The sequence below is a fragment of the Kogia breviceps genome, chromosome 10, assembly GCF_026419965.1.
Source record: "Kogia breviceps isolate mKogBre1 chromosome 10, mKogBre1 haplotype 1, whole genome shotgun sequence".
NCBI classification, from domain to species: domain Eukaryota; kingdom Metazoa; phylum Chordata; class Mammalia; order Artiodactyla; family Physeteridae; genus Kogia; species Kogia breviceps.
Window position 1 is genome coordinate 49909109 of NC_081319.1, and position 27219 is coordinate 49936327.

A 27219-nucleotide genomic window follows, 5' to 3' on the forward strand; every position below is an offset into this window, starting at 1 on the left:
GGGAAGCCCAGGCACTTGTTCTTAAAGTGTTCTTCCCTGAAGCTTTCACGGCCAAGCCCAGCGCTGCAGCATCCGGGCCGTAAGTGAGCAGGAGGTATGGCGTGGGCCTGGCATTGGGACCCCACGTGGGGAAGGCCTGTCTCTCACACCTGTTACCCTCTCAGTGGCTGTCCAGGCACTCTAGGCTTTGCTGGGCTTCATATCTGCAGGATCAGCACCGTCTCAGGAAGACAGTCCCCATCTCGGTCAGCCTTGCATCTTTTGATTTCCAGCCTCATTTCCTCTCTTAATTCCAGCCTTCTAACCTTCAACTTCTCCTAGGGTGGGTACATCCTAACTGCCCCCCTGACAGCACACATGGGCATCTCCTTCCCCCTTCTCTCTTGTTCTGCAGTGACCCGTCCATCACCAGGACACGCTGCTGTTCTTGAAACAACGGGTTTCAATTCACTCTGAGTTCCAACCAAAGTACCTTTATGGTTTCCTCCATCTGTTTGGTCACTGGGTTTCCACCGTGGGACAGGCAGAAGAGTGTTAACTGCAGAATTTCTGTGCGCCTGGCTCTCAATGGCTCAGGTCTTCCTTCTAGGTGGGACATTTTATAGGTCATTCTCTTCATCTGGGCACAACCCCCAAGCCGCTCAGGCTATCACCATTTCTCTGAGGTACCAGGAGTGAGTCCTTTCCGGGTTCAGAGTTGTAATCACCATTCCAACCGAATCCCCTGTCCTGCCTGGGTCAGTGCCTGCCTGAGGTCTCCTGCCTTCCACAGCTGCCTGTCTCGGTCATTCACCTGTAGCTCACCAAGCCACAGACCCCCTGCCCAGGCGACCCCAGATAGACACGGCCACGCATAGTGGAGAGGACCCTGCAATGCGTCACTCAGATCTCCCTGCAGAACAGAGGCGTTCGAACCCCAACTGCCCAGCACCTTGATTGCCTCCCACGGATTCCCTCTCCCTTAACTGCCCTTAGCTAAAAAGAACTGCTCTGTTCAAGATTTTGCCCCCTCCCCAGGGGCTGCCCGTACCCGGTGAGAGGTGATGCAGGGGTACAAAGTCCCAGACCTCTGGCCTCAACGCGAGATGACCGTACGGGGCTTGAGAGCTCCCTGGGGATAGGCTGGAAGCTTTCTTCCATCTATACCACAACCCAACGTCTCCCTCCACCCAGCCCTGCTTCCCTTACCTGTTGACACACACGGTTACCCCAAACGCTCCCAAACAACCCTGCTGCATATCAGACAGGCTCAGAGCCTGTCCACGGGCACCTGGACTCAGGTACACCCCTCTCACCTGGCTTTCCAGGGATGCAGGGACCTGGAGGAGGAGGCAGAGGAACAGCTTACCCACGATCATGTGGTTGCAGACATCACAGAAAGTGGGCTTCTTGAAGATGTGCTCCTGAAAGGCGTGGGCCTTGCCGCCGCCTGGGTACAGGCCAGCCCTGGTGACTGTGGACGTCAGGCATCCGGGGGCAGGGAGCAGGCTGGAGCTGGGGCTGACCTCCGAAAGCATGTCTGCCTGCAGTTTCACATCGCTGTTGGTTCGCTGGAAGAAGTTGTCAGCACTTTTGCTCCGTAAACTCTTGGTCTTGAAAGAAAGTGATCGTTTTAGTTTCTGGAGCTGCAATGCAATGACAGAACAGACTTACGATCAATCGTGCAGACTCCTGCTGTGGGGCTGAGGCCTGCTGCATGGACTGCTCTGTTCCTATGGACTTCCGCAGCCCCTGGGGAGGCTCACAGATGTCCCTGAGGGGGTGGGTGATATCAGCAGCCCCAATTCCACCGCCTGCCCCTCCTCTCTGCCCCCCTGCCCTCCCACCCACATGTTGTCAAAATATCCCACTGCTTTGGACACCATTTGCCTTTTGAATTGGAATTACTGGAAATATTAATTGTATGAACTCCTGGGCTTAAATTAAAGGCTGGGTCCCTCATGCTGGGGTCTCTGCTGGTCTTTCTCTGCTGTGGTCCCTGGCAGCCATCTGTCTGTTCACACAGCATAGCAGAGGAGGCCACTGTCTGACTCGGAATGAATATGGCTAAAGTATCACAGAACACAAGCCGGAACTTCTCAAGCCTGCTTGGGTCAGAAGCAGTGCGTGCGCGCGTGTGTGTGTTAAGGAGGGCACGGTGTGAAATTATCCATTTGGCCTTCTCTGCTCCTCCCTGTGCCCTGCCTCTCGGTTTTGGTCATGGCAAACTAGACCATTTCTCCTTTTCTTTGGGGATCCATGAAGTGGCACCACACGGGCCTGGAGGAACCCTAACTTGGTGTGGTCCAGTCTGCGCCTCCAATCGAGTTTTCACATGGCAGCCGGAAGGGTCTTTTGGAAACAAGATGTGAGCCTGTTGTTTAAAATCCTTCACGGAGTTTCCTTTGTTCTTTATAAATTTAAAGAAAAGCTCCTTGCCATGGGCTCCAGGGACTGGTAGACTCTGGATCCTAATGGCAGCTGTCACACCACCATCCACCTTGCTCTGCCCATCTCAGCCACAGTGGCCTTTTAGTTAAGTCTCTGGCGTTTATTATGCTTTTTAATAACCAGCTCTTAGTGCATACTTTCCCCTCTCCCCAGATAAAAGAAATGAACCACTTAGCAGCTGCGTGACCTGTAGTGGGTCACTTCACCTTTAAGGCAGTTTTCCTTTTGTGACTGAATATCCATGCCTGTTGCCTGGAATTAATGTCTAAGCCCCAAAAGCTGTAGACAAAAAAGTGCTCACCACACTATTCTAATAAAGGCCTCCATCAAGTGTGGTCAGACACCCCTACTGGACACACAAGATGTTTTGATCTGGCCTTGCCGAGTCTAGCCACCTAATCAAGCCATCAGCCCCCCAACTTCTCCCGCAGGAGATCAGGAAGATGTGGTGGTCTTAGTGCTTGGGGTGGATGCCACAGGACTCTACCCTTCCCCTTCCCACGCCCCGTTGCAAGGTGACCTCACAGCTCCTCCCATCAAAGGTGGAGTTCCTCAAATCTTGTTGGTTTGGAGAATTTGACCAACAGCAGGCGGGAGAGCAACTTTAAGCCACTTCCAAGCCCAAATCTCAAGACGCCCTGTATGCTTCTGTCTGCCCTCTTGGAAACCTGCCAAACTGCCATATGCACAAACCCGATATAGCCTGAAGGACAATGAGAGACACACAGTCCAGAAGCCCCCATCACTCGAGTGACACCCCCGAAGCAGAGCCACCCTGCTCCCTGCAGGGAATCAAGGAGCGTAGATGAGACCAGTAGAACTGCCCAGCTGAGTCCCACTCAAACTGTCAACCCATAGAATCATCAACTAAAGAGATGACTGGTGTTTTGAACCATTAAGTTGAGTATCTATCATGTGTACACAGCAATACAGTGCTGTTCTCCCCACCTTCCAAACATGTGGTGGGATTGTGCCTTGTTGCCCATTTGAAGTTGGCCGGGACCATGTGAAGCCAGTGTTCTACTTCAGGGAACTGTACGGCGTCAGTGGGGGAACACCCTGCAGGGTCCTCTAGAGAAGCCCCACTAAGACCAGCAATGGAGCATCATCAGCCCGAAAGGGCTAGCCTGAGAAGCAGCAGTAACCTACATAAAAGGTCAGAAACTGTGGGCCGCCAAGACTCTTCTTGTCCCTTTCCCTTCACCCCACAGCCCAGACCCAGCAGAGGGGCTGGAACTGCCAAAGAAGCAGGAAGGAGGAGCTCCTGGGTTATCTTGGAGTGTTCGTTACTGAACCGTAACCTAGCGCATCCTCACTGATACAGGGGAAGGGAGTCACAAGCCCTTGGGAGCACAGCACTCATTTTGAAGAGAACCCTCCATCTCCAGCAAAGCTAACTGCGAGGGGGCTATGAAGCAATCGCTCTGTGAGACTGAGAGCCACAGAGGTGAGGGCCTGGAACCAGCAAAGGAGCAGAACACACCTTCTGCACGTCAAGTCCTTCTGGCTATAAATTGGACTGATGCTGGAGGAAGGGAGACTTAGACAGGAGGCGAGTGATTCAGATACACACACACACACACACACACACACACATACATATACATATATAGTAGGATAGTAAGAGGTTCAAACTACTAGGTATAAAATAAATAAGTTGCATAGATGTAATGTACAGCACAGGGAATATAGCCAATATTTTATAACTTTATATGGAATATAATCTATAAAAACATTGAACCACTATGTTGTACACCTGAAACTAATATAATATTGTAAGTCAACTATACTTCAATTAAAGAAAAAAGAACTTGAACGTAAGTATCTGAGTCTACATCTGGAGACTTCCATACCCTTGTTCTGCTATTTTGTATTCTGTTAACTCAAGAAAAACTTACTTAGGTATTGAAAAAAGTGGCTAATGGATTGTCAATTTACAGGCTGAATCCTTTGTGTATTTCATACACTATTTCTGATCCTTGACTTTTCATTTTGAAAGCACTGCAGAACCCCTCTAAAGCTGCACGTTAGATTTATAGGAACCTAGTAAACGGTTTTTGCTTTAATAGCAGCTTGGAGAATCAGAGCAGCAAATAGAATCCCAATTCTGTTTAAAGCCCCATCTGATGCTTTCTCTGGTTTTAACAATCTATTTAGCTAAAGATAAGGGCTAAGGGCAGTTTCTTTTGTCAAATGAACAACAGATCTGCTTCTTTCAGGTAATTAAGAAAAAACCCCAGAGTCAGATTACACCAAATGAGGGAAAAAAACCTACTGATTTTAAACATTAGCTATTAGGTGTTAGAAAATTATTCTGAATTTTCAATTCAGCAGGGCTCTGGATTGTTCACCTATGAAAGAGCAACGCAGTGAAAACTGCATGACCTATTTTTTTTGAACTTGTTATTTAAAAATAATTTTAGTAATACAAAGATTGCAAAAGAGTAGAATCCCCATGTAACTTTCACTCACTTTCCCCTAATGTTAACGTCTTACATAGTACAATACAGTAAATTGATTGTAGCCAGGAAACTAACACTGATATAAAACTGTTAACTAATCTACAGATCTTATTAGATTTTTCCAGTTGTCCCATAATGCCTTTTTTTCTGGTCCAGGATCCAATCCAGGATTCCATATTGCATTTAGTTTCGTTTCTTTAGTCTCTTCGATCTATGTTAGGTCCTCAGTCTTTCTTGTCTTTCATAACCTCTACCTTTTTGAGGTCTATAAAACAGTATTTTGTAGAATGTCCTTCAATTTGGGTTTGTCTGATGTTTTTTCATTATTAGGTTGAGGTTATATATTTTCGGTAAGAATAGGACAAAAGCAGCATTTTAGGAGGTACCTGATGTCAGTATGTCCTGTAACTGGTGATATTAACTTTGGTCAGTGGGCTGAGGTGATATTAGCCAGGCTGCTCCACTGTAAAGTTACTATTTTTCTCTTTGTAATGAATGAGTTTCATGTAGGGCAACTACTTTGAGATCATGTAAATATCCTCTTTCTCATCATGCATTTGTCCTCTAATTTCAACATCCATGGATGATTCTTGCCTGCAAAACTTATTACCTGGTGTTTGCCTAATGGTGATAGTCTATTTCCATTATCCTTCTATATTAATTAATTAGTATTCTCCTCCTCTTCACCTATTTATTATTTGTTTCTATTAGTATGGACTGATGGATCTTTGCTTTATTCTGAGTTACAATTTCCTACTACCATCATTTTGGTACTCTAATTGTCCCAGGTTTGGTCACTGGAAGTTCCTTTAGGTTTGAATCTGTGTCCTTTTCCACATGCCCTGACTATCTTTGAAGACTTCCTTACTTGCTAACACTACAGGGTTCTCCAGGCTTATCTTATATTTTCCCTGTTCCAGTCTTGCAGCCAGCATTTCTCCAAGGAGCCCTGGTTAGTTTTATTAGGGAATGGTACCTATGAACTGCTATCTGGGCAGAAAATAACTGCTCAAAATTTAATCATTATCTAGTAGTTTATAGATCTTTTTATTGTTATGTACATATTTTATAGATTTATAAAAACTTCATCTGCCATTTGTATAGCCAGGAAGAAATGAAAATGGATTTTGGTGAACAAATGCAGGTCTCTGCCTCAAGAAAATACTAGAAGCAATCAAATGTCCATCCATAGAGAAACAATTAATCCAGTACCCCATTCGATGGAATATTAGACCACAATTAAAGAGTGAGTTACATCTCCCATGCTTTTTATTTCCACTTACAAGACTGAGTTTAGTGCTGTAAAATGAATATCTGCCCATGTATGTCCCCAAGTGAGATGAAAATTTTCCTCTCCTTTTCCCCTCAGTTTGTCATTCATCTTTGACTTTATTTACTCAACCCGTTTACGGAGGATGAATTTAAAATTTTATGGAGTCAAAATTGATCAATGCTGCTGCTGCTATTAACAGCCGACATTTACTGAAGATGTACTATTTGCTTATTCTATGTGATTCCTGAGGCTGCTGCCTCAGTCAACTAAGGATATGACCTTAGTTGACCTCCCTTCTAGCTCAAGACATAATACAAGGACTCTAACAACATCTACCTGACTCCTAAAGTGATCAAAGGCGACTTTTCTCACTATATTTAGGCAGAAATTCCAGATCTTGAAAAACTCGTTTCATTTAGAAATGAAAGAACATAAAACATAAACCAATAATATGGTGTGTGTGAAAACCTCTAAAACATAAGTAAATATTATACCACTCAGATGGTAAAGGAAGAACATAGTTGTGAAAACGCTTACTATTGGAATAAAAAGTAAATTTTATATACACTCTGTGCTTTCAATACATTTGGAAATATATAATCTCTGAAAAATAAGATACGAAAGCTGAAATGACCAAACTCAGTTAGAAAGGAAGGGATTCGCTAGAGTTAAGCAAAGAATTTGTAGCAAGCAGTAAATACCACAGTAAAATCAAAACTACAATGAGATATCATCTCACACCAGTCAGAATGGCCATCATCAAAAAATCTAGAAACAATAAATGCGGGAGAGGGTGTGGAGAAAAGGGAACCCTCTTGCACTGTTGGTGGGAATGTAAATTGATACAGTCACTATGGAGAACAGTATGGAGATTCCTTTAAAAACTACAAATAGAACTACCATACGACCCAGCAATCCCACTACTGGGCATATACCCTGAGGAAACCATAATTCAAAAAGAGTCATGTACCCAAATGTTCATTGCAACTCTATTTACAATAGCCAGGACATGGAAGCAACCTAAGTGTCCATCATCGGATGAATGGATAAAGAAGATGTGGCACATATATACAATGGGATATTACTCAGCCATAAAAAGAAACGAAATTGAGATATTTGTAGTGAGGTGGATGGACCTAGAGTCTGTCATACAGAGTGAAGTAAGTCAGAAAGAGAAAGACAAATACTGTATGCTAACACATATATATGGAATCTAAAAAAAAAGGTCATGAAGAACCTAGGGGTAAGACAGGAATAAAGACACAGTCTTACTAGAGAACGGACTTGAGGATATGGGGAGGGGGAAGGGTAAGCTGTGACAAAGTGAGAGAGTGGCATGGACATATATACACTACCAAATGTAAAATAGATAGCTAGTGGGAAGCAGTCGCATAGCACAGGGAGATCAGCTAGGTGCTTTGTGACCACCTAGAGGGGTGGGATAGGGAGGGTGGGAAGGAGGGAGACACAAGAGGGAAGAGATATGGGAACATATGTATATGTATAACTGATTCACTTTGTTATAAAGCAGAAACTAACACACCATTGTAAAGCAATTATACTCCAACAAAGATGTTAAAAAAAAATACCACAGTAAAATTTAAAACAGGAAAGGTAAAAGCAAAAAGGACTCACACTGCAGAAAGGTGATCCTACGATGTGGGGTTATGTTTGAGAAGCTCACATAAAACACAGGACTTATTACAAAGATACAAGAAGATGAAAATCATTAGAGAAGACATAAAGAAATAATTGGATCCTGAAGAAGACTTCAGAATGACTAGAACGGCAGCATTATTCAAAGATAAGAGAGAATTCCTGGGCTAAATGAGGGAAGAAGACTTAAACCCATCAATGAGGGAACCACCATGTGTCGGGTCAGCCTGGTGAAAAGAGATATCTCTTTTCCTGCCAGCATGTTCAAGTGTCCTGTCAGAACGTCAAGGTGTCAAAAGGAGGACATCCAAACACACAGGCAGGAAAGTGGGTCACCCATGAAGAAAGAAACCTTAGACTCACTTCAAGTTTCTCTTCTCCAATGTGAAACAATGTAAGACAAAGTTATGACCCAAGTATTCTCAACCCAGACAAATGACCACTCAGGAGCAGAGAAAACAAAAACATTGGAAAATATGGAAAACTTGAGGCATGAAAGAACTTGCGCTTGAAATAATTTAAACATGGTTAAGTTAAAATGACTGGTATAAAGAGTTCACAAAGGCAATTCACCTGTTATAAATACTTAATGAAACAGATGACACGTAATTTAGAACAGATGACACGTAATTTAGTTTTAACAGTAATAAAAATACCACGAGTTGTAGTAACAAAACACAAGTAGTGAGGGGGTGGAGGATGGAGGAGGAAGCCAGCTTGTGTTAACTTCCTCATTTCTGTGGAGGAGAAGTAACAAGGATAACAAACATGGTATTAGTTACAGCTGACATTTGAGTCCTTCGGATGTGTCACATACTATTCCTAAAACTTCACATGTATCATCTCCTTTAATCCTCCAATCCACCTCATCAGGCAGTTACTGTGTGGCACTGTCCCATTAAACCCACCCTACAGCTCAATGAGGGACTATTATTCCAATTTGTAGATGATGTCCTGGGACTCAGAGTGGTAAAAGACATACTGTAAGTGATAAAGCCAAGAAATAGTCCTGCTTACTCTGACCAAGCCAGGCATTTGCAGCCAACGCAAGCTGACCATGTTTCTCCATCCTCACTCAGAATTTCAGCCATTAAGTGACCGAGGAGGATATACTTTCCTGCCTCTGAGCCTCTTTTCATGCTGTTTCTCTGTCTGGGAACACCCTCTCACCCTTGGAGAAAGCCACCTGCTATGTCAGGATTGTCACAATTGGAGTTCATTTTATTTGTTTAATTGTTTCTTGTCTCTGTCCTTAAAATGTGAACTCCATGAAGTCAGGCAGGTTTTGTCTTGTTCACTGGGGAGACCTTTGCCTGATACATAGGAAGTGCTCAAATAGATCAATGAAGACGCCTCCATCATTCTGATCAGAAGTAATTGCTCCTTGGGTCTACCATAACATAACGCTTGCATCACAGGTCCAGTTCTTATTTCAATTTGTATCATATTCACTCTCTTTTTGTGCGTCTCCCACCCTAAATTTGTAAATTCCTTGTAGATTGGATTAGGTCTCAATCAGCTTTATATCACTCCCAAAGCAGTTCTCAACCTTTTTTATTTTTGTAGGACTCTGTTTTTCTTTTTGCCCCCCGCCCCGCGCCCCCCGCAAGGCAGACTCTGTTAGCTGTGTACTCAACGTCTGGTCCCTACTTCTCTTTTCCTTACAAAACCTCAATTTTTTTCTTGGAACAGCAGTGTGTCCAGCTTTCCTGACCGCTGGAAATGGCTTATGACACAGTTCTGGCCAAGGCAATGTACATCCAATGTAGATTTCTCCAGAGTTTTGCTTTCCTGATGAAAGAGGGAAGACTTGGTTGCTCCTACCTTTCTCTCTTTCCTTCTTGACTTGAACACAGACATGATGTCTAGAGCTACAGCAGCCCTCTTGCTATCCCACGACAATGGGGACATAAGCCAACAGGCCAAGGTGGCAGAGAAAAGGAAGATCGTGATGGCTTTGCTGAGTAGCTAAGCCAAGGCCAGCAACTTCTTATCTCTAGGCTTCTTACTATGTGAGAAAAACCAACCCATACTTGTTTAAATTACTGTAAGTTGGAATATTTTGTCCCTTTAACCAAAATTTTCTTTAACTCGTCCAGCTGATATTCTTAACTGGTACAGCACTTACATGCTACCCTCCCATGGGTATATGCAGATTTTTTGACAAACCCAAGCTATTACTGCAGGACAGTAAATCACTGCAAAATTCTGAACTATGAGGAGAATGAGACTCCGAAAGGTTAAGTGTCTGCCCACAGTTATGCTGACAGTAAGCAGAGGAGTCGGAATCAAATTCAGGTTTCTCAAGACTGCCAAATCCATGCTTGTGCCTTGCCCTTGTCGCCTCATCACAAGGTATATGTGTGCCACCTGCAAAGCCACATCCCTTGGCTTAATGGAGATATGGGGCCTCTGATCACTGCCTTTCAAAGATTTCACCCTGGAGGAACACTCCGCTGGGCGTAGCAGCCATGGTTTCAATTCCTATGATGAGGGTGCAACTTTGTTGGCCAAACACTGCCTGGCTGTCCTGGATACTTCTTTAAGGGCCGCTGTAGGACATCCCTACCAGCACCCTTTCATCCTGGTCATCCTCCCAGCCTGAGCTGGAAATACGTTCTGTGTGTTTGAGGAACGCCAAGGAGCTTGAGCACCGGTGACTAGGACAGACCGAGAGGGAGGTGAGGAGGCAGAGGATAAAGATAAGGTTACACACGCAGAGGCTGGTCCTGCAGGACCTCAGAGGCCTTGGGGGAGGACTTTGCATTTATTCTCAGGGTGATGGAAAGTCACTGCCTGACTTTGAGTGATCTGTATCTGTAAAGGATTGCACCGCTTTATGCATGGAGAAAGGACTAACATTTTCATAGACAGATGATGGCTTAAGCGAGGGCCATGGCAGCGGAAATAGTAAGAAGCGGTGTGTTCTGGGCATATTCTGAAGTGGGGTTTCTTAGTGAGTTGGATGTGGTGTGTGAGGAAAAGAGAGAAGCCAAAGATGAATCCAAGGATTTTTGTCCTGAGCAGTTGCCACTGGAGAAATGGCCATTTACTGGATGCACAGTGGGAAGAAGCATGTCTGATGGGGGGAGGTGATGAATACTGGGCATTTGCTTTTGATGGGCTAGTTTTGAGATGACTGCTAGAGATCCATGTAAAGATGTGGTTAGGGCTTCCCTGGTGGCGCAGTGGTTGAGAATCCGCCTGCTGATGCAGGGGACACGGGTTCGTGCCCTGGTCTGGGAAGATCCCACATGCCGCGGAGCGGCTGGGCCCGTGAGCCATGGCCGCTGAGCCTGCGTGTCCGGAGCCTGTGCTCCGCAACGGGAGAGGCCACAACAGTGAGAGGCCCGCGTACCACAAAAAATTTAAAGAAAGTAAAAAGAAAAATGTGGTTAAAGAGAGTTCAAGTCCCCTAAATTTCCGGTCCCAAACATCACACCGACTTTTGCCAGCCAGAGGCCAGATGCAAGGCACCAGAATGAACTGTGTGGGCTCTGTCTGAAGATGAAGACAAACAACAACCAGGAATCCAAACAAACACTCTGAGATTTTAGCTTTTCAAACTCTTTTTGCTGCTGAACCCATTAATGTTACCAAGAAGATGGGTGTGTTTGTGAGAAATATACTTACCGATACTATTTTAATGCAGATAATAGAGAGGACTGCTCCCCTTTAAGACTGCCTCCAAAACAAACAAAAAATACACAAAGACACATATAATAAACATGGTTGTTCTGCAGCATGGTAATGTAATCAGTGGCAGAGGGCTCTGGGGAGCTGACTGCCTGAAATGGTCAAGCTGTCTGGGTCTGAGTTCTGGTTTTGATTTCTAATAGCTCTATTAACCTCTTCATGAATGGAAAACATAGGCTGTAGAGATAATGCAAAGAGATAATCTCCATGAAGCTTTTAGCACCGAGTCTGAGACATAGAATAAACCCAATAAATATTAGCTATTATCACTTACATTCACAGAAACATGTAATACAGACACACGTAACCCACTGAACACACACTTTCACACCTGTGCACTGAGAAACACACACCAGAAAATCTACATTTACGGTACATACACGCATATATACAGAAAATGCCTTAAATTTTCTCATTCCCTTGCTGCCTGTCTTGCTTGCCTTTGACTTGATAACATTCCTTTTCAATGATTTTCAAGAATGGAAGGATTATTTTCTTTTCCTTGCAAGAGCTGGCTATTATTACTTATGCCTGCCATGGCTCAGGGCTGGCTGTCCTCCTGAATGAATGACAAATACCCTCAGCAAATCACTTTCTCTAAAAATAGACCACCCCAGATGATGTTTGGCTTCCATTCTCATTTCCATATACCTTGAAAAGAAAAAATTCCATTCTTGTTAGAGACTAACTGCTAATCTATCCCAAGCAATGTGACTCGATAAAAATGAACGAATCTCTCAAGTTTTGCAAAATGCCCTAGCTTTACCTCATCTGTTTATTGGATTTATGTAAAATATAAATGGAAGGCTGACAGATTTCTCCATATTCTGCCTGTTGAATGTTCATTCTGTTTGGCTTTATGGAGCCATTTACCTAGAGTATTTTACCTTGATAACTTAATGCGTGACTTGCCTTCTCTGTTTCTTCCTCCAGATGTGTGTGAATGGATTGAGTGGCTACAAGATACCTTTCAAGTTATAGTCACTGTGTAGAAGCAGATGAATTGCTTTCGGCATTATTAGCCAACTAAACTTCTGATGGACACAATTCCCCAAGAGTTCACTGGGTTTTCTGGGTCAAGCACCACACGGTTTATATCATCCATACTGTTGGGATGCATGTTTATGGCAAAACAAACAAACAAACAAAATTAAAAAGAACATTTAGAGTGCATTTTATATTGGGAAAATCAATACTGTTGGCCGAATATGCATAAACCAGCTAAATTCTGATTTGGACCACCTGCTCCCTCGATTTGAATTGGAGAGAGGCACTCACTCAAGATCTTAGCGCCAAATCATTAACATCTCCTCTGAAGTCTGTCTTGGCACATTTACTCTGGATTTTCAAACCGGGGAGCACTGAATCTGGAAGACTATAGAGAACATGTCAAATCTATACTTATATCCTTCTAGATGCCATTCAGTAAAATCAGGGGCAGTGGATTTTGCAAATTTCATGCTGGTAACTTTGACGTCATTCCCTGGACAGAGGTAACTCCTCTCTGTGTAACTGCTGTTATCATCATTATCTTCATCAGCATCATTAATATTTCCAACTACAGTATGTAAAGCAAAGGAACCACAATATCTCACACTGATTCACTCTGCTCTGGTATCCCCCCAGCCACATACAATCATTTAGGTACCTATGACTTCAAATGTTAGGAAACCTAGTTAGTAAATCATTAAGCATAATGATACTCCTTCACATAACGCGAGGTCGTAATGCAGGAGTCACTAGGGATGGCTAATTCAGCAGCAGAATGACATCACAGAGGACTCAGGTTCTCTCTATCAGAGTACTCTGCCTTCTTCATCCCAGCCTTAGAGCTGGTTTCCCTCATGGTAAAAAAACTGGCAGCCAGTTTGCAAATATTCAGTAGCAGGAGGGTGACGGCATCTCCCCTTATGTCTGTTCTTACCAGCCTGCCTGGAAAACCTTTCCCTCAAGCTCACCATCAGATTTCCCTTCTTATTGGCCACAACTGTACCCACATGTCCTTCCTAAACCAATCACTGGCAAGGAGAATGACCCACTTAGACCGGTCAGGATTTACCTTCTTGGTGCATGGGCTGAGAACACTGCTTCCTGAAGAACAGGGCGATAGAGAGAAGGGTGGGCACCAGAGCAGTATTAGCATTTTATTAGGAAGGAGAAAGGAGTAAATGGCTCTGGGGTAGGCAACTAACAGAGTGTCGGAAACGTATGGCGCTCCCTGGTGGAGACCTACTGAACTAGCGGTAGGTGAAGGAGGAGGAAATGAAGGAGGAAGGAGGGGCAGGAGAAGAAGATAACAAGGCCTTAGGGGAGCATTATGGAGGGCACATTATGCCCTCCCCTACAGTATGGGAAGGACCTGTGAATATGATGGGATAGTCATTTCCTTGGTTAGATTACATTGTATGAGAAGAGTGATGAGATCATCACTCCATGGTTATTACTGTGCCGTGTTGTATAAAACGCCATCCTAGCAGGCTGGAGTGAGACCATCCTATTGAAGTAAGCTTGAAGAAGAAGTAAGCTTCCAGTTGGGACCAAGGTGGCTTCTAGTTACTGAGAGCATCCCTGGCCTGCAGCTGGCAAGGAAATGGGGACCTTAGCCATGCAGCTGCAAGGAACTGAATTCTTCCCACAACCAGTGAGCTTGGAAGAGGACCCCGAGCCTCAGATGAGAGGCTAGAGCTGGCTGACACCTTAATTTCGTCCTAGGAAGATGCTAAGCAAAGGAGCCAACTAACCTGTACCTAGATTCCTGACCCACAGAAACTGTGAGGTTACATAGATGTGTTAAGGTGCTAAATTTGTGGTATTTTGTTATGCAGCAACAGAAAGTCATACACCCACTTTGGACTGTCAGATGAGAGAAATAAACGTATTCTTTGTGTTAAGCCGTTGAACTTTGGTGGTTCATGGCGGTGTGTTACCTTAACTAAATAAATACAATGGCATTAACAAGGCTGCTCATATAAAGGCAGCAAAAACCCCAGGAAATGCGCAGGGACTGTCTCCTCTGGAAATCTGGTCGTGGAGGCGGTCTCCTGGGGCTGTACCCGCTCTTGAAATGGAATTCTGAACAGCTATGAGTTATTAGTTGTCACCCCCAGGTTACAGCACTTTTCATTTATGGGATCTGGCTTGTTCCAATTAATTAGAATCTGTGCCAGAAATTAAAGCACGGTACCTTTGAGAACCACTGGGACTGTCTGTCACATTTATGCAGCAGGAAAGGCCTTGCATTTCTGGCAGGTACTAAGGTGTTGCTGTTTTTTTTAATAAAACAAGCAATAGTCAACCCAAATAGGGAAATAGGATTCCAGCCTTTTTTAGCTGTAAAATGTCATACAACTTTTTGCATAGACCTAATGGCTCTCATTTAAGTGAACATATAGTATATACCAGGTACTTTGATAGAAATCTATACGTGCTTCCTCATGTTAATGTTTGTATCAACCCTGAAAAAGAAGTAATATAAATCCCATTGTATTGATGAGGAACTTGAGGCTTAGAGAGGTTAAACGATGTACCTAAGGTCACAGCTTCTGAATGGCAGAGCCAAGAATCAAACACAAGTCCGTGTGATTCATTCATCTACATATGAATTCATTTGTCATTCATCCAAAATTCCATTTCCAGGCACCAGTGAATTTCTATGAATTTACTCACATATAGTTTTACTTTAAAATTTCCATCAAATGAGTATATGACAAATATCATATAATATTGCTTATATGTGGAATCTAAAAAAAAAGGGTACAAATGAACTTAGTTACAAAACAGACATAGAGTCACAGATGTAGAAAACAAACTTATGGTTACCAGGGGATGAGGAGAGGAGGGATAAACTGGGAGATTGGGATTGACCTATGCACACTACTATATATAAAATAGATAACTAACAAGAACCTACTGTATAGCACAGGGAACTCTACTCAGTACTCTGTAATGGCCTATATGGGAAAAGAATCTAAGAAGAAAAAGAGTGGATAAATGTATATATATGTATAACTGATTCACTTTGCTGTACACATGAAACTAACACAACATTGTAAATCAACTATACTCCAATAAAATTTTTTTTAAAATGAGTACAAGTAGGGACTTCCCTGGTGGTGCAGTGGTTAAGAATCCACCTGCCAATGCAGGGGACATGGGTTCCATCCGTGGTCAGGGAAGATCCCACATGCCACGGACCAACTAAGCCCGTGTGCCACAACTACTAGGCCTGTGCTCTAGAACCTGCGAACCACAACTACTAAGCCCGTGAGCCTAGAGCCTGTGCTCCACAACAAGAGAAGCCACCGCAATGAGAAGCCCACGCACTGCAACGAAGAGTAGCCCCCACTCACTGCAACTAGAGAAAGCCTGCACGCAGCAACAAAGACGCAACGCAGCCAAAAATAAATAAATAGATAAATAAATAAATTAATTAATTTTAAAAAATGAGTACAAGTAACACTTGGGAAATCTGAATAAAATAGGTGGATTTTATTAATGTCAATATCTTGCTTATGATATTATGCTATAATTTAGCAAAATGTTATCACTGGAGTAAACTGGGTGTAATGTACAAGGGATCTCTCTGTATTATTTCTTATAATTGCATATGAATCTATAATTATTTTAATAAACACTTCAATTAAAAGAAGTAAAAAATTTCCATCATCTATTTATTTTGATACTTTTTACATACATGAATTATCCTACACATTTTGTCCAGTGATTTGCTTTTTCCATGTCAGATTATAGACAGAAATAACTAATTTTATTAATATTTCTCCATGCTATGTATATAGTGCATTGTACTTAATCACTATAATAGTGATGGAAACTTGAGGCTGCCCTAATTTTAGCTATTGCAAGCACTGCTCGAATGAACATTATCATATGTATATCTGCATGCACAGGTACATTTAATAAGAGTAATATAATAAAAACCAATATTGGTGGGTGCAACTTATGGGCTGGGTATTGTGGTAAGTGCTTTGCATGTGTTATGCATTTAATTGTCACAATTACCCTTTGAAGTAGGTTTCATTATGATCCCAATACTACAAATGAAGAGGCTGTGGCTTAGAGAACGGCCACTAATTCCCCAAGAAGGATGACGGAATGGACTTGCTGGTTTTCATTTTTTAAAAAACATGCTGTTGTTATACGATTGGAATTCACTTGAGTTTATGTATTTATTTAGAGTGGACTGACATCTTCACAGTATTAGTTCTTCTCATCTAAAAAATGTCATGCCTTTACACTAATTTAGATCTCCTTATTTGCTTTCCATAATGTTGGCATGTTTCTTCACATTCACATACATACTTCTTGTGAAAGATATTCTTCAGTATGTCATAGTTTTTGCTGGTGTAAAGAAAATTAATGGATTTTGTATTTTGAGCTTGTCACATACAGAATTGTCTTATATTAGTCATGAGGGTTTCATTTGATTATTTTAAACAGACTTTCATATAAACTGCTTGTCAAGGCAATTTTGTCTCTTCATTTTACTATTTATTCTTCTTGCTTATTTTTCCATCCTGGCATTTCTGGAGCATTGTTGAGTAACACAGGCAAGAGTGAGCTTGTTTTGTTCCTCACTTTAAGGGGACTCATGATTCACTGCTACATGGGGTGTTTGCTTCAGTTTTCTGGTGGATAGTCTTTAGCAAGTAAATACATCCTAGTGTACCAGGAATCTTTTTGATAATCGGGAATTCCAATTGATTCTGCATCAGTGGAGTCAAAGCAATTTTCTCTCTCTCTTTTTTTTTTTTTAAAATCAAAGTAGGGAATTACGTACATTTTAAATGTTTTGCTGCCCATGCTTTTTGGGGGTCCATTCTCCTTGGTTATGAGAAATTCATTTTTTAATATACTGATGGCTTTGTGAATGCTTTATGCAGTATTTGATTTCTATAAATGCTCTTTGGAGAAAGATGAATAATTTCTTTTCCGGAGTCATCCCAATGTCTTGATTTGGGATTCCAAGTTGAATGTACCTTTCCCTTAGAATCTGAAACCATGGTGCCTTTGACTTTTACACTCAGCCTGATGTGACTCATTCTCATTATGAGAAGGTCACCTGTGTTTTAATTTCTGGAGACATTTAGGGATTTTTCTCTATTCTTGAAGTTTAGAAAGGTCATTATGACTCTGCTAATTGTGTATGTATAGTTCTTTCAATTTTACTTTTCATATCATTCTTATATTTTTGCTCTTACTGCTTGACACTTACTTATATTTGACTTTTATTGCTCACAAATTGCTTTCATTTTGAACATTTCTGAATCCATTTTTTTCTAGTTAACTTTTAATTAATTTTCTTCATTTATTTTTCATATTTAAAAAATCCTTAATTTTTTTCTACTTGTTTCTTTAATTATCCTCTGACCTCCATTTCAGCTGTTCTGTCCTAGTGGAGATGACCTGTTGGCTTCCTGTCTCCACTTTAAGTATCTCCAGACCTTTCTCTTATAAATTATACTTCTTGAATCTCTCTGAAGATGCCAATTAGAAAGTAATTTTATAGAGTTTCCATATGATCCAGCAATCCCACTCCTGGGCATATATCCAGACAAAATTCTAATTCCAAAAGATACACGCACCCCTATGTTCATTAGCAGCACTATTCACAAGAGCCAAGACATGGAAACAACCTAAATGTCCATCAACAGATGAATGGATAAAGAAGATACGGTACATATATACAATGGAATATTGCTCAGCTGTAATAATGCCATTTGCAGCAACATGGATGGACCTAGAGATGATCGTACTAAGTCAGTCAGAAAGAGAAAGATAAATACCATATGATATCACTTATATGTGGCATCTAAAATACGACACAAATCTATTTACAAAACAGAAACAGACTCACAGACATAGAGAACACACTTGTGGTTGCCAAGGGGGAGGGGGGATGGGGGAGGGATGGGTTGGGAGTTTGGGATTAGCAGATGCAAACTATTATATAGAGAGTGGATAAACATCAAGGTTCCATTGTATAGCACAGGGAACTATATTCAATATCCTGTGACAAATCATAATGGAAAAGAATATATAAAAAAAGAATGTATATATATGTATAACTGAATCACCTTGCTATGCAGAAGAAATTAAAACATTATAAATCAACTATACTTCAATGAAAAAAAGTTATTTTAGTCATAATCCTTGTGTTATCTCTCATTTCTCTCGGTTAGTTTATTTAGTTGTGCGCACTGGTCCTTCTTACCTATGCTTTTGTTGTCTGTTCTTATTTATGGGTGAAAAACTAGCTTGATCACACAGGTAGCTGGGAGCTTCCTCTGCAGATAAGGCTCTGAGTACATCACTCCCTGAATCCATCTGAGTTGGGAAGGCTGACAGGCAGCCTCTGCTTTAGGATATCTGGGTGGGAATCGTAAAGGCAGGATGGAGGCTCCCACAAATCCCAATGTATGGAGGGTTTTTCCTTTGAGATTTGAATGCTTTCATATATTTTATTCCTGGGTAGAGCTGCCTTCTATTATTTTCTTGGAGTTACAGTTTTTGAAGTCAGGAATTATCTTGGGCTCTTCTCCTCTGTCTGGCCCCTGAATCCATTCTGGGTGACTTCCTAGGCTAATGCTTTAGGTTGTTTAGACAGAAGTCCAGAGGTGTTAGCCTCCAGCAGGAGCCTATACTTCTAGCTCTTTGCATCCTTGGGGAATGAGGAGGAATGACAGAGCCTCTGGGTGGGTAACTGCCGAGACCACCCTTGCTCTTTGCATCTGCTAAGTCTCAGCTTGGTGGGGGGATCTCCTGAGCTCTGCTGGGAACATCTGCTCTCATGGCTGTAACTATTAACTTCAGAATCTGCTTTGGACAAGTTTTCTCTCATTTGCTTTCTCCATTACTTCAATGCTCTCTGCTTCATATCTTCCACAATTTCCTCACAAATTCTGGCCTGCTGATGGTATCATTTCTTGTTTTACCACCGTCACTGACATAATCTTTTAACCTACGTTATCTGTTATATCAATGGGATTTTGCGAGGAAAGGTAATTAAATACCTACGCCTGGTCTTACGCCTGGTCTAGATTTGAATGAGGAGTCTTTAACGATCTTTAAAGTAAGGCTGACCGTTCACCTGGACGAGTTACCGCCTCAGCCTCAGTTTGCTCACCTGTTGTTTGGATCAAATATTAACCTACCACAAAGGGACTGTTGTAGGGATTAGGAACTGGATTCAAAGTACCTGGGTGACAGGGACTCGGTACATGGCACCTGCTCTTACTATCTGCACTACAGTGATTTCGCTGTGCCTCACTGGAGGGGAACGCTATACCTACCACTGGAAGGACGGTGCGACTCAGCCCGACACGGGACACAACCTGCATGGCTTTCCTTACAGAAGAGAGAGAGAGAGCATCCTTCAGCACCCAGCCTCAGCTACACACAGAGTGGGGAGGCTCAGGAGAGTTAACCAATGGCTGTAAGCTTCTGGCTTCTCATCTGTAAAGTGGGCATAAAAACAAGAGCTGTTTGGGAAGGCTCTGTGCAGGTTAAATAAAATAGTGCCTGGAGAGTGGTATGTAGTGACCAGTCCTTCCTCTGCCCTCTTTCTCCTCTTTTCATACTCCCTCTTCCCCTCCCTCCATCCTCTTCCTTTCCTTCATCCCCTCTTCCTGTGTTTCCACTATTATTGTTGTTGTTGCTGCTACTGAACCAGGACCCAGAGAATGTATTAATCCTTTTATTCACTAAAAATAGTTTTTGAATATTTACCCTTTCTTTAGCCTCATAAGGGAATAAAATTTGAAAACAGATATAGTGCTTTCCCTACAAGCCGTTACTGCTTTTGGAATGTAGATGTGGAAAAGGTAAACCAAAGAAGCAGCAAAGCAACCAGCAAACAACCAATGGGAACTTAGAGCCAGAACTGGGTACAAATTTCAGTGTAGACTTGTATCAGTCACATGCCCCAGGGTAAGTCACTTTGCTTTCCTTAGCCTTGACCTTTGTGGTTTCCTCATCAGTAAAATGAGGAAGAAATGGAATGATATATACGGATCACCTTGCACAGCAAGGCCTAGGGAAATGTCCATCCCCTCTCCCTTCCCCTTCCCTGGCTCTGCCAAACCCTGTAGTGGGGATTGCACTGCGGGGCCAGCTTCATGGGGTCACCACCTGTGTAAGGTCACTCAAAGCCCTGCACTCAGAAGAGCCCTGGGTTTGGTTTAATTCTCTGCTGTTGCTGTCAAAATTCTTAATAATGTTTGCACAAGGAGCTCTTATTGTCATTTTGCACTAGATCTGTAAATTATGCAGCTGGCTTTGCTTGCTGTGACACAATGCACGGAAGAATCTGTATTTCTGTCTTCCCAGTAGACAGGGACGAAGCAGACTCCCAGATGCGTGAAGGCAGCAGCTATGGAATCTTACGGCTGGCCGTCTGTAGCTTCAGCTCTCCCAGTGTCATTTCTATCCAAGTTCCCAAAGCAGCTGGCACAGGGTTCTTTGGGTTTCCTGCAGCACTTGTAACTATAGCTCTGATTTGACACACTTACTATTTTCTATCCAGGTCTTTAAGGTAGTTCTCTGCAAGGTTTTGGAAGTGAAGCAACTTCCTGCCTTTCTGTTAATGACTTTTAAAGGAATGAGCATGTTTGGAGGATAATAAAACTTCTAGGAATAGGCTGGAAAAGGCAGGCTCATGCTGTGCACAGACTAGAGTATGTCCTCGAACGTGAAACCCCTGCCAAGGAGATGCACAGCTGGAAGGTGTCCCTGCCTCCTTCCTGAACCTTTGGTTGGCCATCTGTTCCTTTATTTCCAGAGGGGATAGAGACTGCTTTTCACAAGCCAACATAACTTCCAAATGGAGGGACAGCAACCTTTATAGAGGTTTGATTTCCCGGTTGTTTCAAAATGAACCCCAAAAGTTGTTTGTAGGTTTGAGCAAAGTTAGTCTCAACCATATGAAGACCTCCTTTGCCTTCTTTATCCAAGTCCACAGCTGCAGAAGGAGGCAAGGGCTATGGGACGGGGAGACAGGCTGGGCCAACCCATGTGGTCCTGGCACTTCCCTCCTCGCCAGCTGAGTTCAGTCTGGCCATTTGTGGGGTGATAGAGGCTATGGCCTGATCCCTTACATACACGCAGACCGTCTTGAGTCAAGAGTATGTAATCACAGCCACAGCAATAAATTAAGAGGATGGGTTCCACAAGGATGAAAGTACGTACTCAAAGTGTGGTCTCTGTACCAAGTGTCAACATTACCTGAATCTGTCAGCACCAAAAGTCTGCAACAACCAAGCACACCCCCCTTGTCTCTCTATTTACTGGCCTGTCATGGGGTGAGCAGTAGAAGCTTAGACTGGGTAACAGTCGTGCCCACCACCTCTCCCCCCCAGACCCTTCGTTCACCCTCCTTCTGCCGTATGATGCAGGTATGATGCAGTGGTGCGTTAGGGGGTAAGCAGCCAGTTCCCATGGCCTACAGCTCTTAACATGCTTTCATACGGTGGGTGTCTATCAAACTTTTTTCAAATGTAGTGCTCTTTTTCTGACTAAAAAATTAGCAAAATTCCTAACTGTAGAGCATGGAAAAGGGGAATGACTGCTCTGGCTGAAGCAGCGCAGGTAGAACCCCGAGGTAGTGGGTGCTCTTGGTGTCCTGCCCAGATCCTCTCTACTGGGTCCCTTGCACCCACCTCCCAGATGCCTATGTTTGCAGATCATTCTTTCTTCCCAGAATTGCCCTCAGCTAATGGAAACTGTCTCCCCGGGGAGACTGTGCAATGTCTCCCTTCCCCTCCGCCGACCCCCGGGGTCAAAGACTGATTGATACAGAGTAGAGCAGTCCTGCTCTATTGCTTTAAGGCTGACACAACCCTGTGGGGCTGTCTGTTCCCCAGAGCCCGGCTGTGGATCAGGCCAAGACCACCTGAGACTACATTTCTGATGAGCCCCATCTCCTGTCCTTTCCTGATTTCCTTCCTCCTTGTAGGTTTCTCCTGAAAGTACACCCTCCATAAATTACATGCTTCTGAACCTCATGCTTTTCTTTTAGAGATATCAACTTAAGGTGAAGGATAAGGGGAAAAAAACAAACAAACAAACTCAGTACCTTCTGCAGCTACAGCAACTTTACATGTTGGAAATAGGCTTCCTCAAAGTTGGACCTATATGATTTGATGATTCTGACCACTGAGAATGAGGTCAAAGCTGTTGCTCTCTCTCCATGAGCCTCTGTCTACCCCACAGCTGCTGTCCAGAGCCTGGGAACCAAGGGCATGGGCTCTAAGAATGAGATTCAGGCTCTCTGTGCAGCTGTCCAACCAGGTTGTGGACAAACTTACAAGGGAAGGTCTAATTAAGAACCAGAAAGGGTCCTGCCATGAAGCTAGATGCCTTGGCATATCGCTCTTGGCTCCTGATATACAAGCTTAAAATATCTCCCATCTTCAACCCCATGATTTATTACAAATTGGAGTATCAGGTTTTTTACTTCCTGTTGTCTGCCAAAGTCACCCTATAGGCAGTCAGTAAATGGAACTTCGCCAAAATAATTCTAACCACAAGGACTAACAAACAAATCACCTATAAAACCACTGCTTTCTCGGAAAGTTCATAAAATTCATGAAATTCTAGAGCCCTTGGGTTATCAGAACCAGATTGAAGTTACTCCTTCTGGAAAAGAGACCATTCAGTGATTAAGAATCTGCACATTTGAGACGCTTCAGCGGGTTGAGTTGTGGTCTGACATGAAGCCTCCTGATTGTACATCGTGTTCTCTCTTTCATTCATCTGAAGAACCAGAAACCACGTGCTTTAATTGTGTAAGTTGGATTTTTTCCCTTTTGCTCTTTTTTTTTCTCTCACGCAACATATTCATGGAACATTTATTTTGATAGTGTTACTGTACTTCCAGGCTATATACCTGAGGAGAAGAGATAGAGTCCAGTATAGCAATTAGAAAAAAATCACTCCATAGAAATCGACAATAATGAAAACTTCTATTTTGGAATTTATCTTTTCAAATGTTAACTGGAAGGTCAGATCCACTGGGGGTGATCACCAGCAAACTGATCAGCACATGAAGGATCCAATACAAATGGATTAGTGAAAAAAAAATGGATACCAGAAACTTGAACTTAATCAATTTGTCCTTCAAACAAGAATTAAGAAATATCAAACCTATCAGGAACTCAGCAACTGATTATGGAAAATGCAGCTAAGAACCAGAAAAGGTAAGCAAAAAGTCTGATGAACCAATCACTGGGTAAAGTCACTAAGTAAAATCAAAACACTGAAACCCCCAAATCCTTGTTTACTTCCCTGATAGTCCATTGAGTTCAGTTTCTGTTTCCTCTTAAGGAATATGAAATTCCAACTAGTGTGATGATTTATTTTCCAATATAAAAGCAAACGAAAAGAAGCATGTTAGAATACTCAAAGTAGCCTGCAGAGAGAGGATGGGCTTTGTGTAGGAAGAGTATGAAAAATGTTAGAAGCAGACACAAGAAGCAGGAGGGCACAGCAGTATGGAGTCATTGGTGCAAGAGGAAAACTGTCCTGCACGGGAAAAGTTCAATAACTAGTGTTTAAAATGGTGATCCTGAATAATTAGGAAAAGGAAATTACAAAAGCAATATAATTGCTTTGAAATTTACAAAGTTTTTGCAGCTCTATTATACGTGAATGAAATTCCATGTGGCATACTCTGCTTTTGAAAGTACAGAGATGTGAACCTTGCAAGCAAAATTCTCAATAGGGAAATGCCTGGAACATAAAAGGACATGTTCTCTTTTATCTGGAAGGGTTGACCCTCCAGAATGACTCCTTTCCTGAGCATCCTTGCCTGAAAAGTTTTCTCTGTACTTTTTTTACAATTGGAAAGATGGTGCAATCATTGTGCAAAGTCTTGGGAATGGTCACGGAAGTGGGTGGCAACATGGCAGAGAGTAGAGACAAGATCTTAGGAGGAGAAAAGTTTAAGGACTTACGAAGTCAGGATATTTGGAAGAGTCATCTGCAGTATATGAAAATCACCAATGTTTATGACAGGGGTAGGGTTGGAATGAGTGAGAGCGAGCCTGGAGAACGGAGAGACCTACTCGGGTTGGTAGGTGACTGCTGATTTTAGCAGTGGGTAGAAGAGACTGAATGTGTGGATTTTAAAGCTATAGGTTTTAGAGGAGGAGAGATCAGAGTCTGGAAGCAGTAGTGAGGCCGCCTCCTCAACTACCGAGCCTGATGAGGGAGAAAAGAGCCACCATTTGAGAGGCTGCAGGGGAATGGCTGGGCATCAGGGTCAGAAGTGAAGGACACATCAGAGACGTTGAGGAGAGAGAGGATTTACTGAAGAGTAAATTCCGGAGGGTAGAGTAGAGAGTACCGACCGCTGGGGAGGGTGGCAGACAGAGTTGACGAGTAGATATGCAGACCTGTATGGAGATTAAACTGTGAGAAAGGAAGGGGGCTCTGCAGCCTTGTGCTCTTCTGGTGATTGACGAGTTAGGGAAAGGGGTGTCATGGGAATCTCTCCCAAGGTTTCCAAGTTACCTTGCTCTCATAAAACTGAGAGTGTTGGAGATGAAGAGAGGGAATGTGGGGGTCTTACTGGGGCACATAGTACTCTAGGACCTCTTTTCACTGCTCTCTCTCTCATGTCAGTTTGGAGGGCAAGGTAGCAGTGGCATTCCTGGGAGCCCAGGGTGTTCTGGATCTCTCCTCTTTATTCTTTCTCTTGTGCCTGACCTCAGTCCTTCACGCTGTGGTCACACTTGCTCCCAGACCTGAGGAAAACATGCTGACTGACACTTCAGCTATGGGGGCCATTAGGAACAGACAACAGGTCCAAGTTTCATTTTCAGATAAATGAAGCACCCTCTGAGGGCTGACAGACATCTTGTCTCCTGTCCACCTGCTTCCCAAAACCTCTCTATTCAGACCCCCTGGGGGTTACTGAGGATGAGTTCTGGTTTTCTGGCTTGGCTGACTCCATGGATGATGCTGACCTCTGGATGAGAACACAAGAAGAAGAACACACAAGAATTGAGCTGGCATCTGAGTTGAGAACGATGAGTTTAGTTGAGGGTAGGTTAAATTTAAAATATATGGAGGGCATCAAGACAGGTGGCCCAAAAGGCAGTGAGATATATTGGTCTGGAGCTCAGAAGAGTGATGTCTGTGTTGGCTTCATATTTGGGAGTTATCAGCTGGTGGATGAAATAAAAAGAATAGGTAAGATGTCCCAGAAAGACCCAGAGAGATTATGAAGAGTGAGAAAGGCTGAGGCCTGAGAATAGAATGCTGGGGAAGACCAACCCTTGAATGATGGGTGGAGGAGAATGCGATAGCCAATAGGACTAGAGAGGAACTGTTACAGCAGTAGAAAGGGAATCAAAGGAGAAAATGAGATTTAAGGAGGGAGCAAAGAGGGAGCACCTCTCTAGATAAAGGTGGAAACGTGAGCACTGGTATTTAACTTTCCTGATTCCAAATCCAGATCTAAGGGACCACGGGTATATAAACACAGAGAACTACAAAAAAAGGGATTTCACAAGATAAGAACACATAGGAAGCCTGCTAGAAAGAGTGAGGATGAGATAAGATTGAAGGAAGGTCCCAGGGCTGTCCCATAGTAACTCATCCAGAGATATTATGAAGATTTAAATGAAAGGAATAATTTTCAGGCAAAATACAAGTTCACAAACCTGATTCATGTCAGTTTAGGAAAAGAGAAGAGAATAAAAAATACAAAAATGTTTTCAAATTTTATTTTAAAATAGGTGCCAGTTTTAGATATTGTCCCATTTTTTTCAAACATTCAAAGTGGAGATCTGGGTTCTATAAACTGTTCACAGAACAAAAACCAAAAAGAAACAAACAAAAACATCCATGTATATCTTCCCAAATAATTTTTTTTAACTTGGCATATCCTTAAAAATAATATCTGACCAAGGACACAAAATGACAGAGAACAATCTTTCTTATGTATATAGATGTAAAAATAATAAAGTACTGGCAATAAAAACCTAGCAGTTTATTAAAAGAAAATCCCCATGGTCAAGTGGGACCTTTTCCAGGAATGTAAGGAGAGTTTAATTTAGGCTATCTATTAATATAATCCACCACATAAAGAGGCCAAAGGACAAAAAAAAAATCACATGATTACTTTGATACTTGCCAAAAAGTCATTTGAAACAATTCCACATCCATTCCTGGTGGAAATTCTTAGTAAGCTAAGAATATTACCCAAATTTACATAAGAAACACTGTCTCAGTTTAATTGCAAACAGAGTGGGAAGTCTGGAATTTGTGTAGAAGAAGGACTTAAGAAATGATTTAGTTGGAAATGGATTTGTCTTAAAGTTAAATTCGCAAACTACCACCTGATGTTTCTCAGGCTGAATGTGTAAATTTTAAGTGGCTTGCAGAGTAACTTGAGATACAAGAGATCTAAGAGTACCCCCTAGTACCAACACTGTACAATATACACCTATATGTAATGTACACTTACAGAAAAACTTAGGTAGCACTTAAAGTTAGGTACTAGCCCAATACCTCCATCGATACTTACTGTATTTGGGGATATCTACTGCAATAATATTCTGTCCGTACCTACCCTACTCCCCTAACCCCCCAAAGAGATAATTATAGTTAGAGAGGCAAAATTATTTTTGTAGATACTATGGTAATCTAATAATAATAGCCAACATTGACTCACTATGTGCC

The 27219-nt window shown here is 42.6% G+C and overlaps 1 protein-coding gene across 1 annotated transcript in view; it reads right to left on the reverse strand.

Annotated features, from left to right (window-relative positions):
- STAC (SH3 and cysteine rich domain) overlaps window positions 1-27219 on the reverse strand; it is a 104255-nt gene that overhangs the window by 64993 nt on the left and 12043 nt on the right. The window contains exon 2 of the mRNA XM_059077392.2: window positions 1349-1625. Within this exon, the coding sequence (XP_058933375.1) occupies window positions 1349-1625 (277 nt within the window). The remainder of the gene's footprint in view (window positions 1-1348; window positions 1626-27219) is intronic.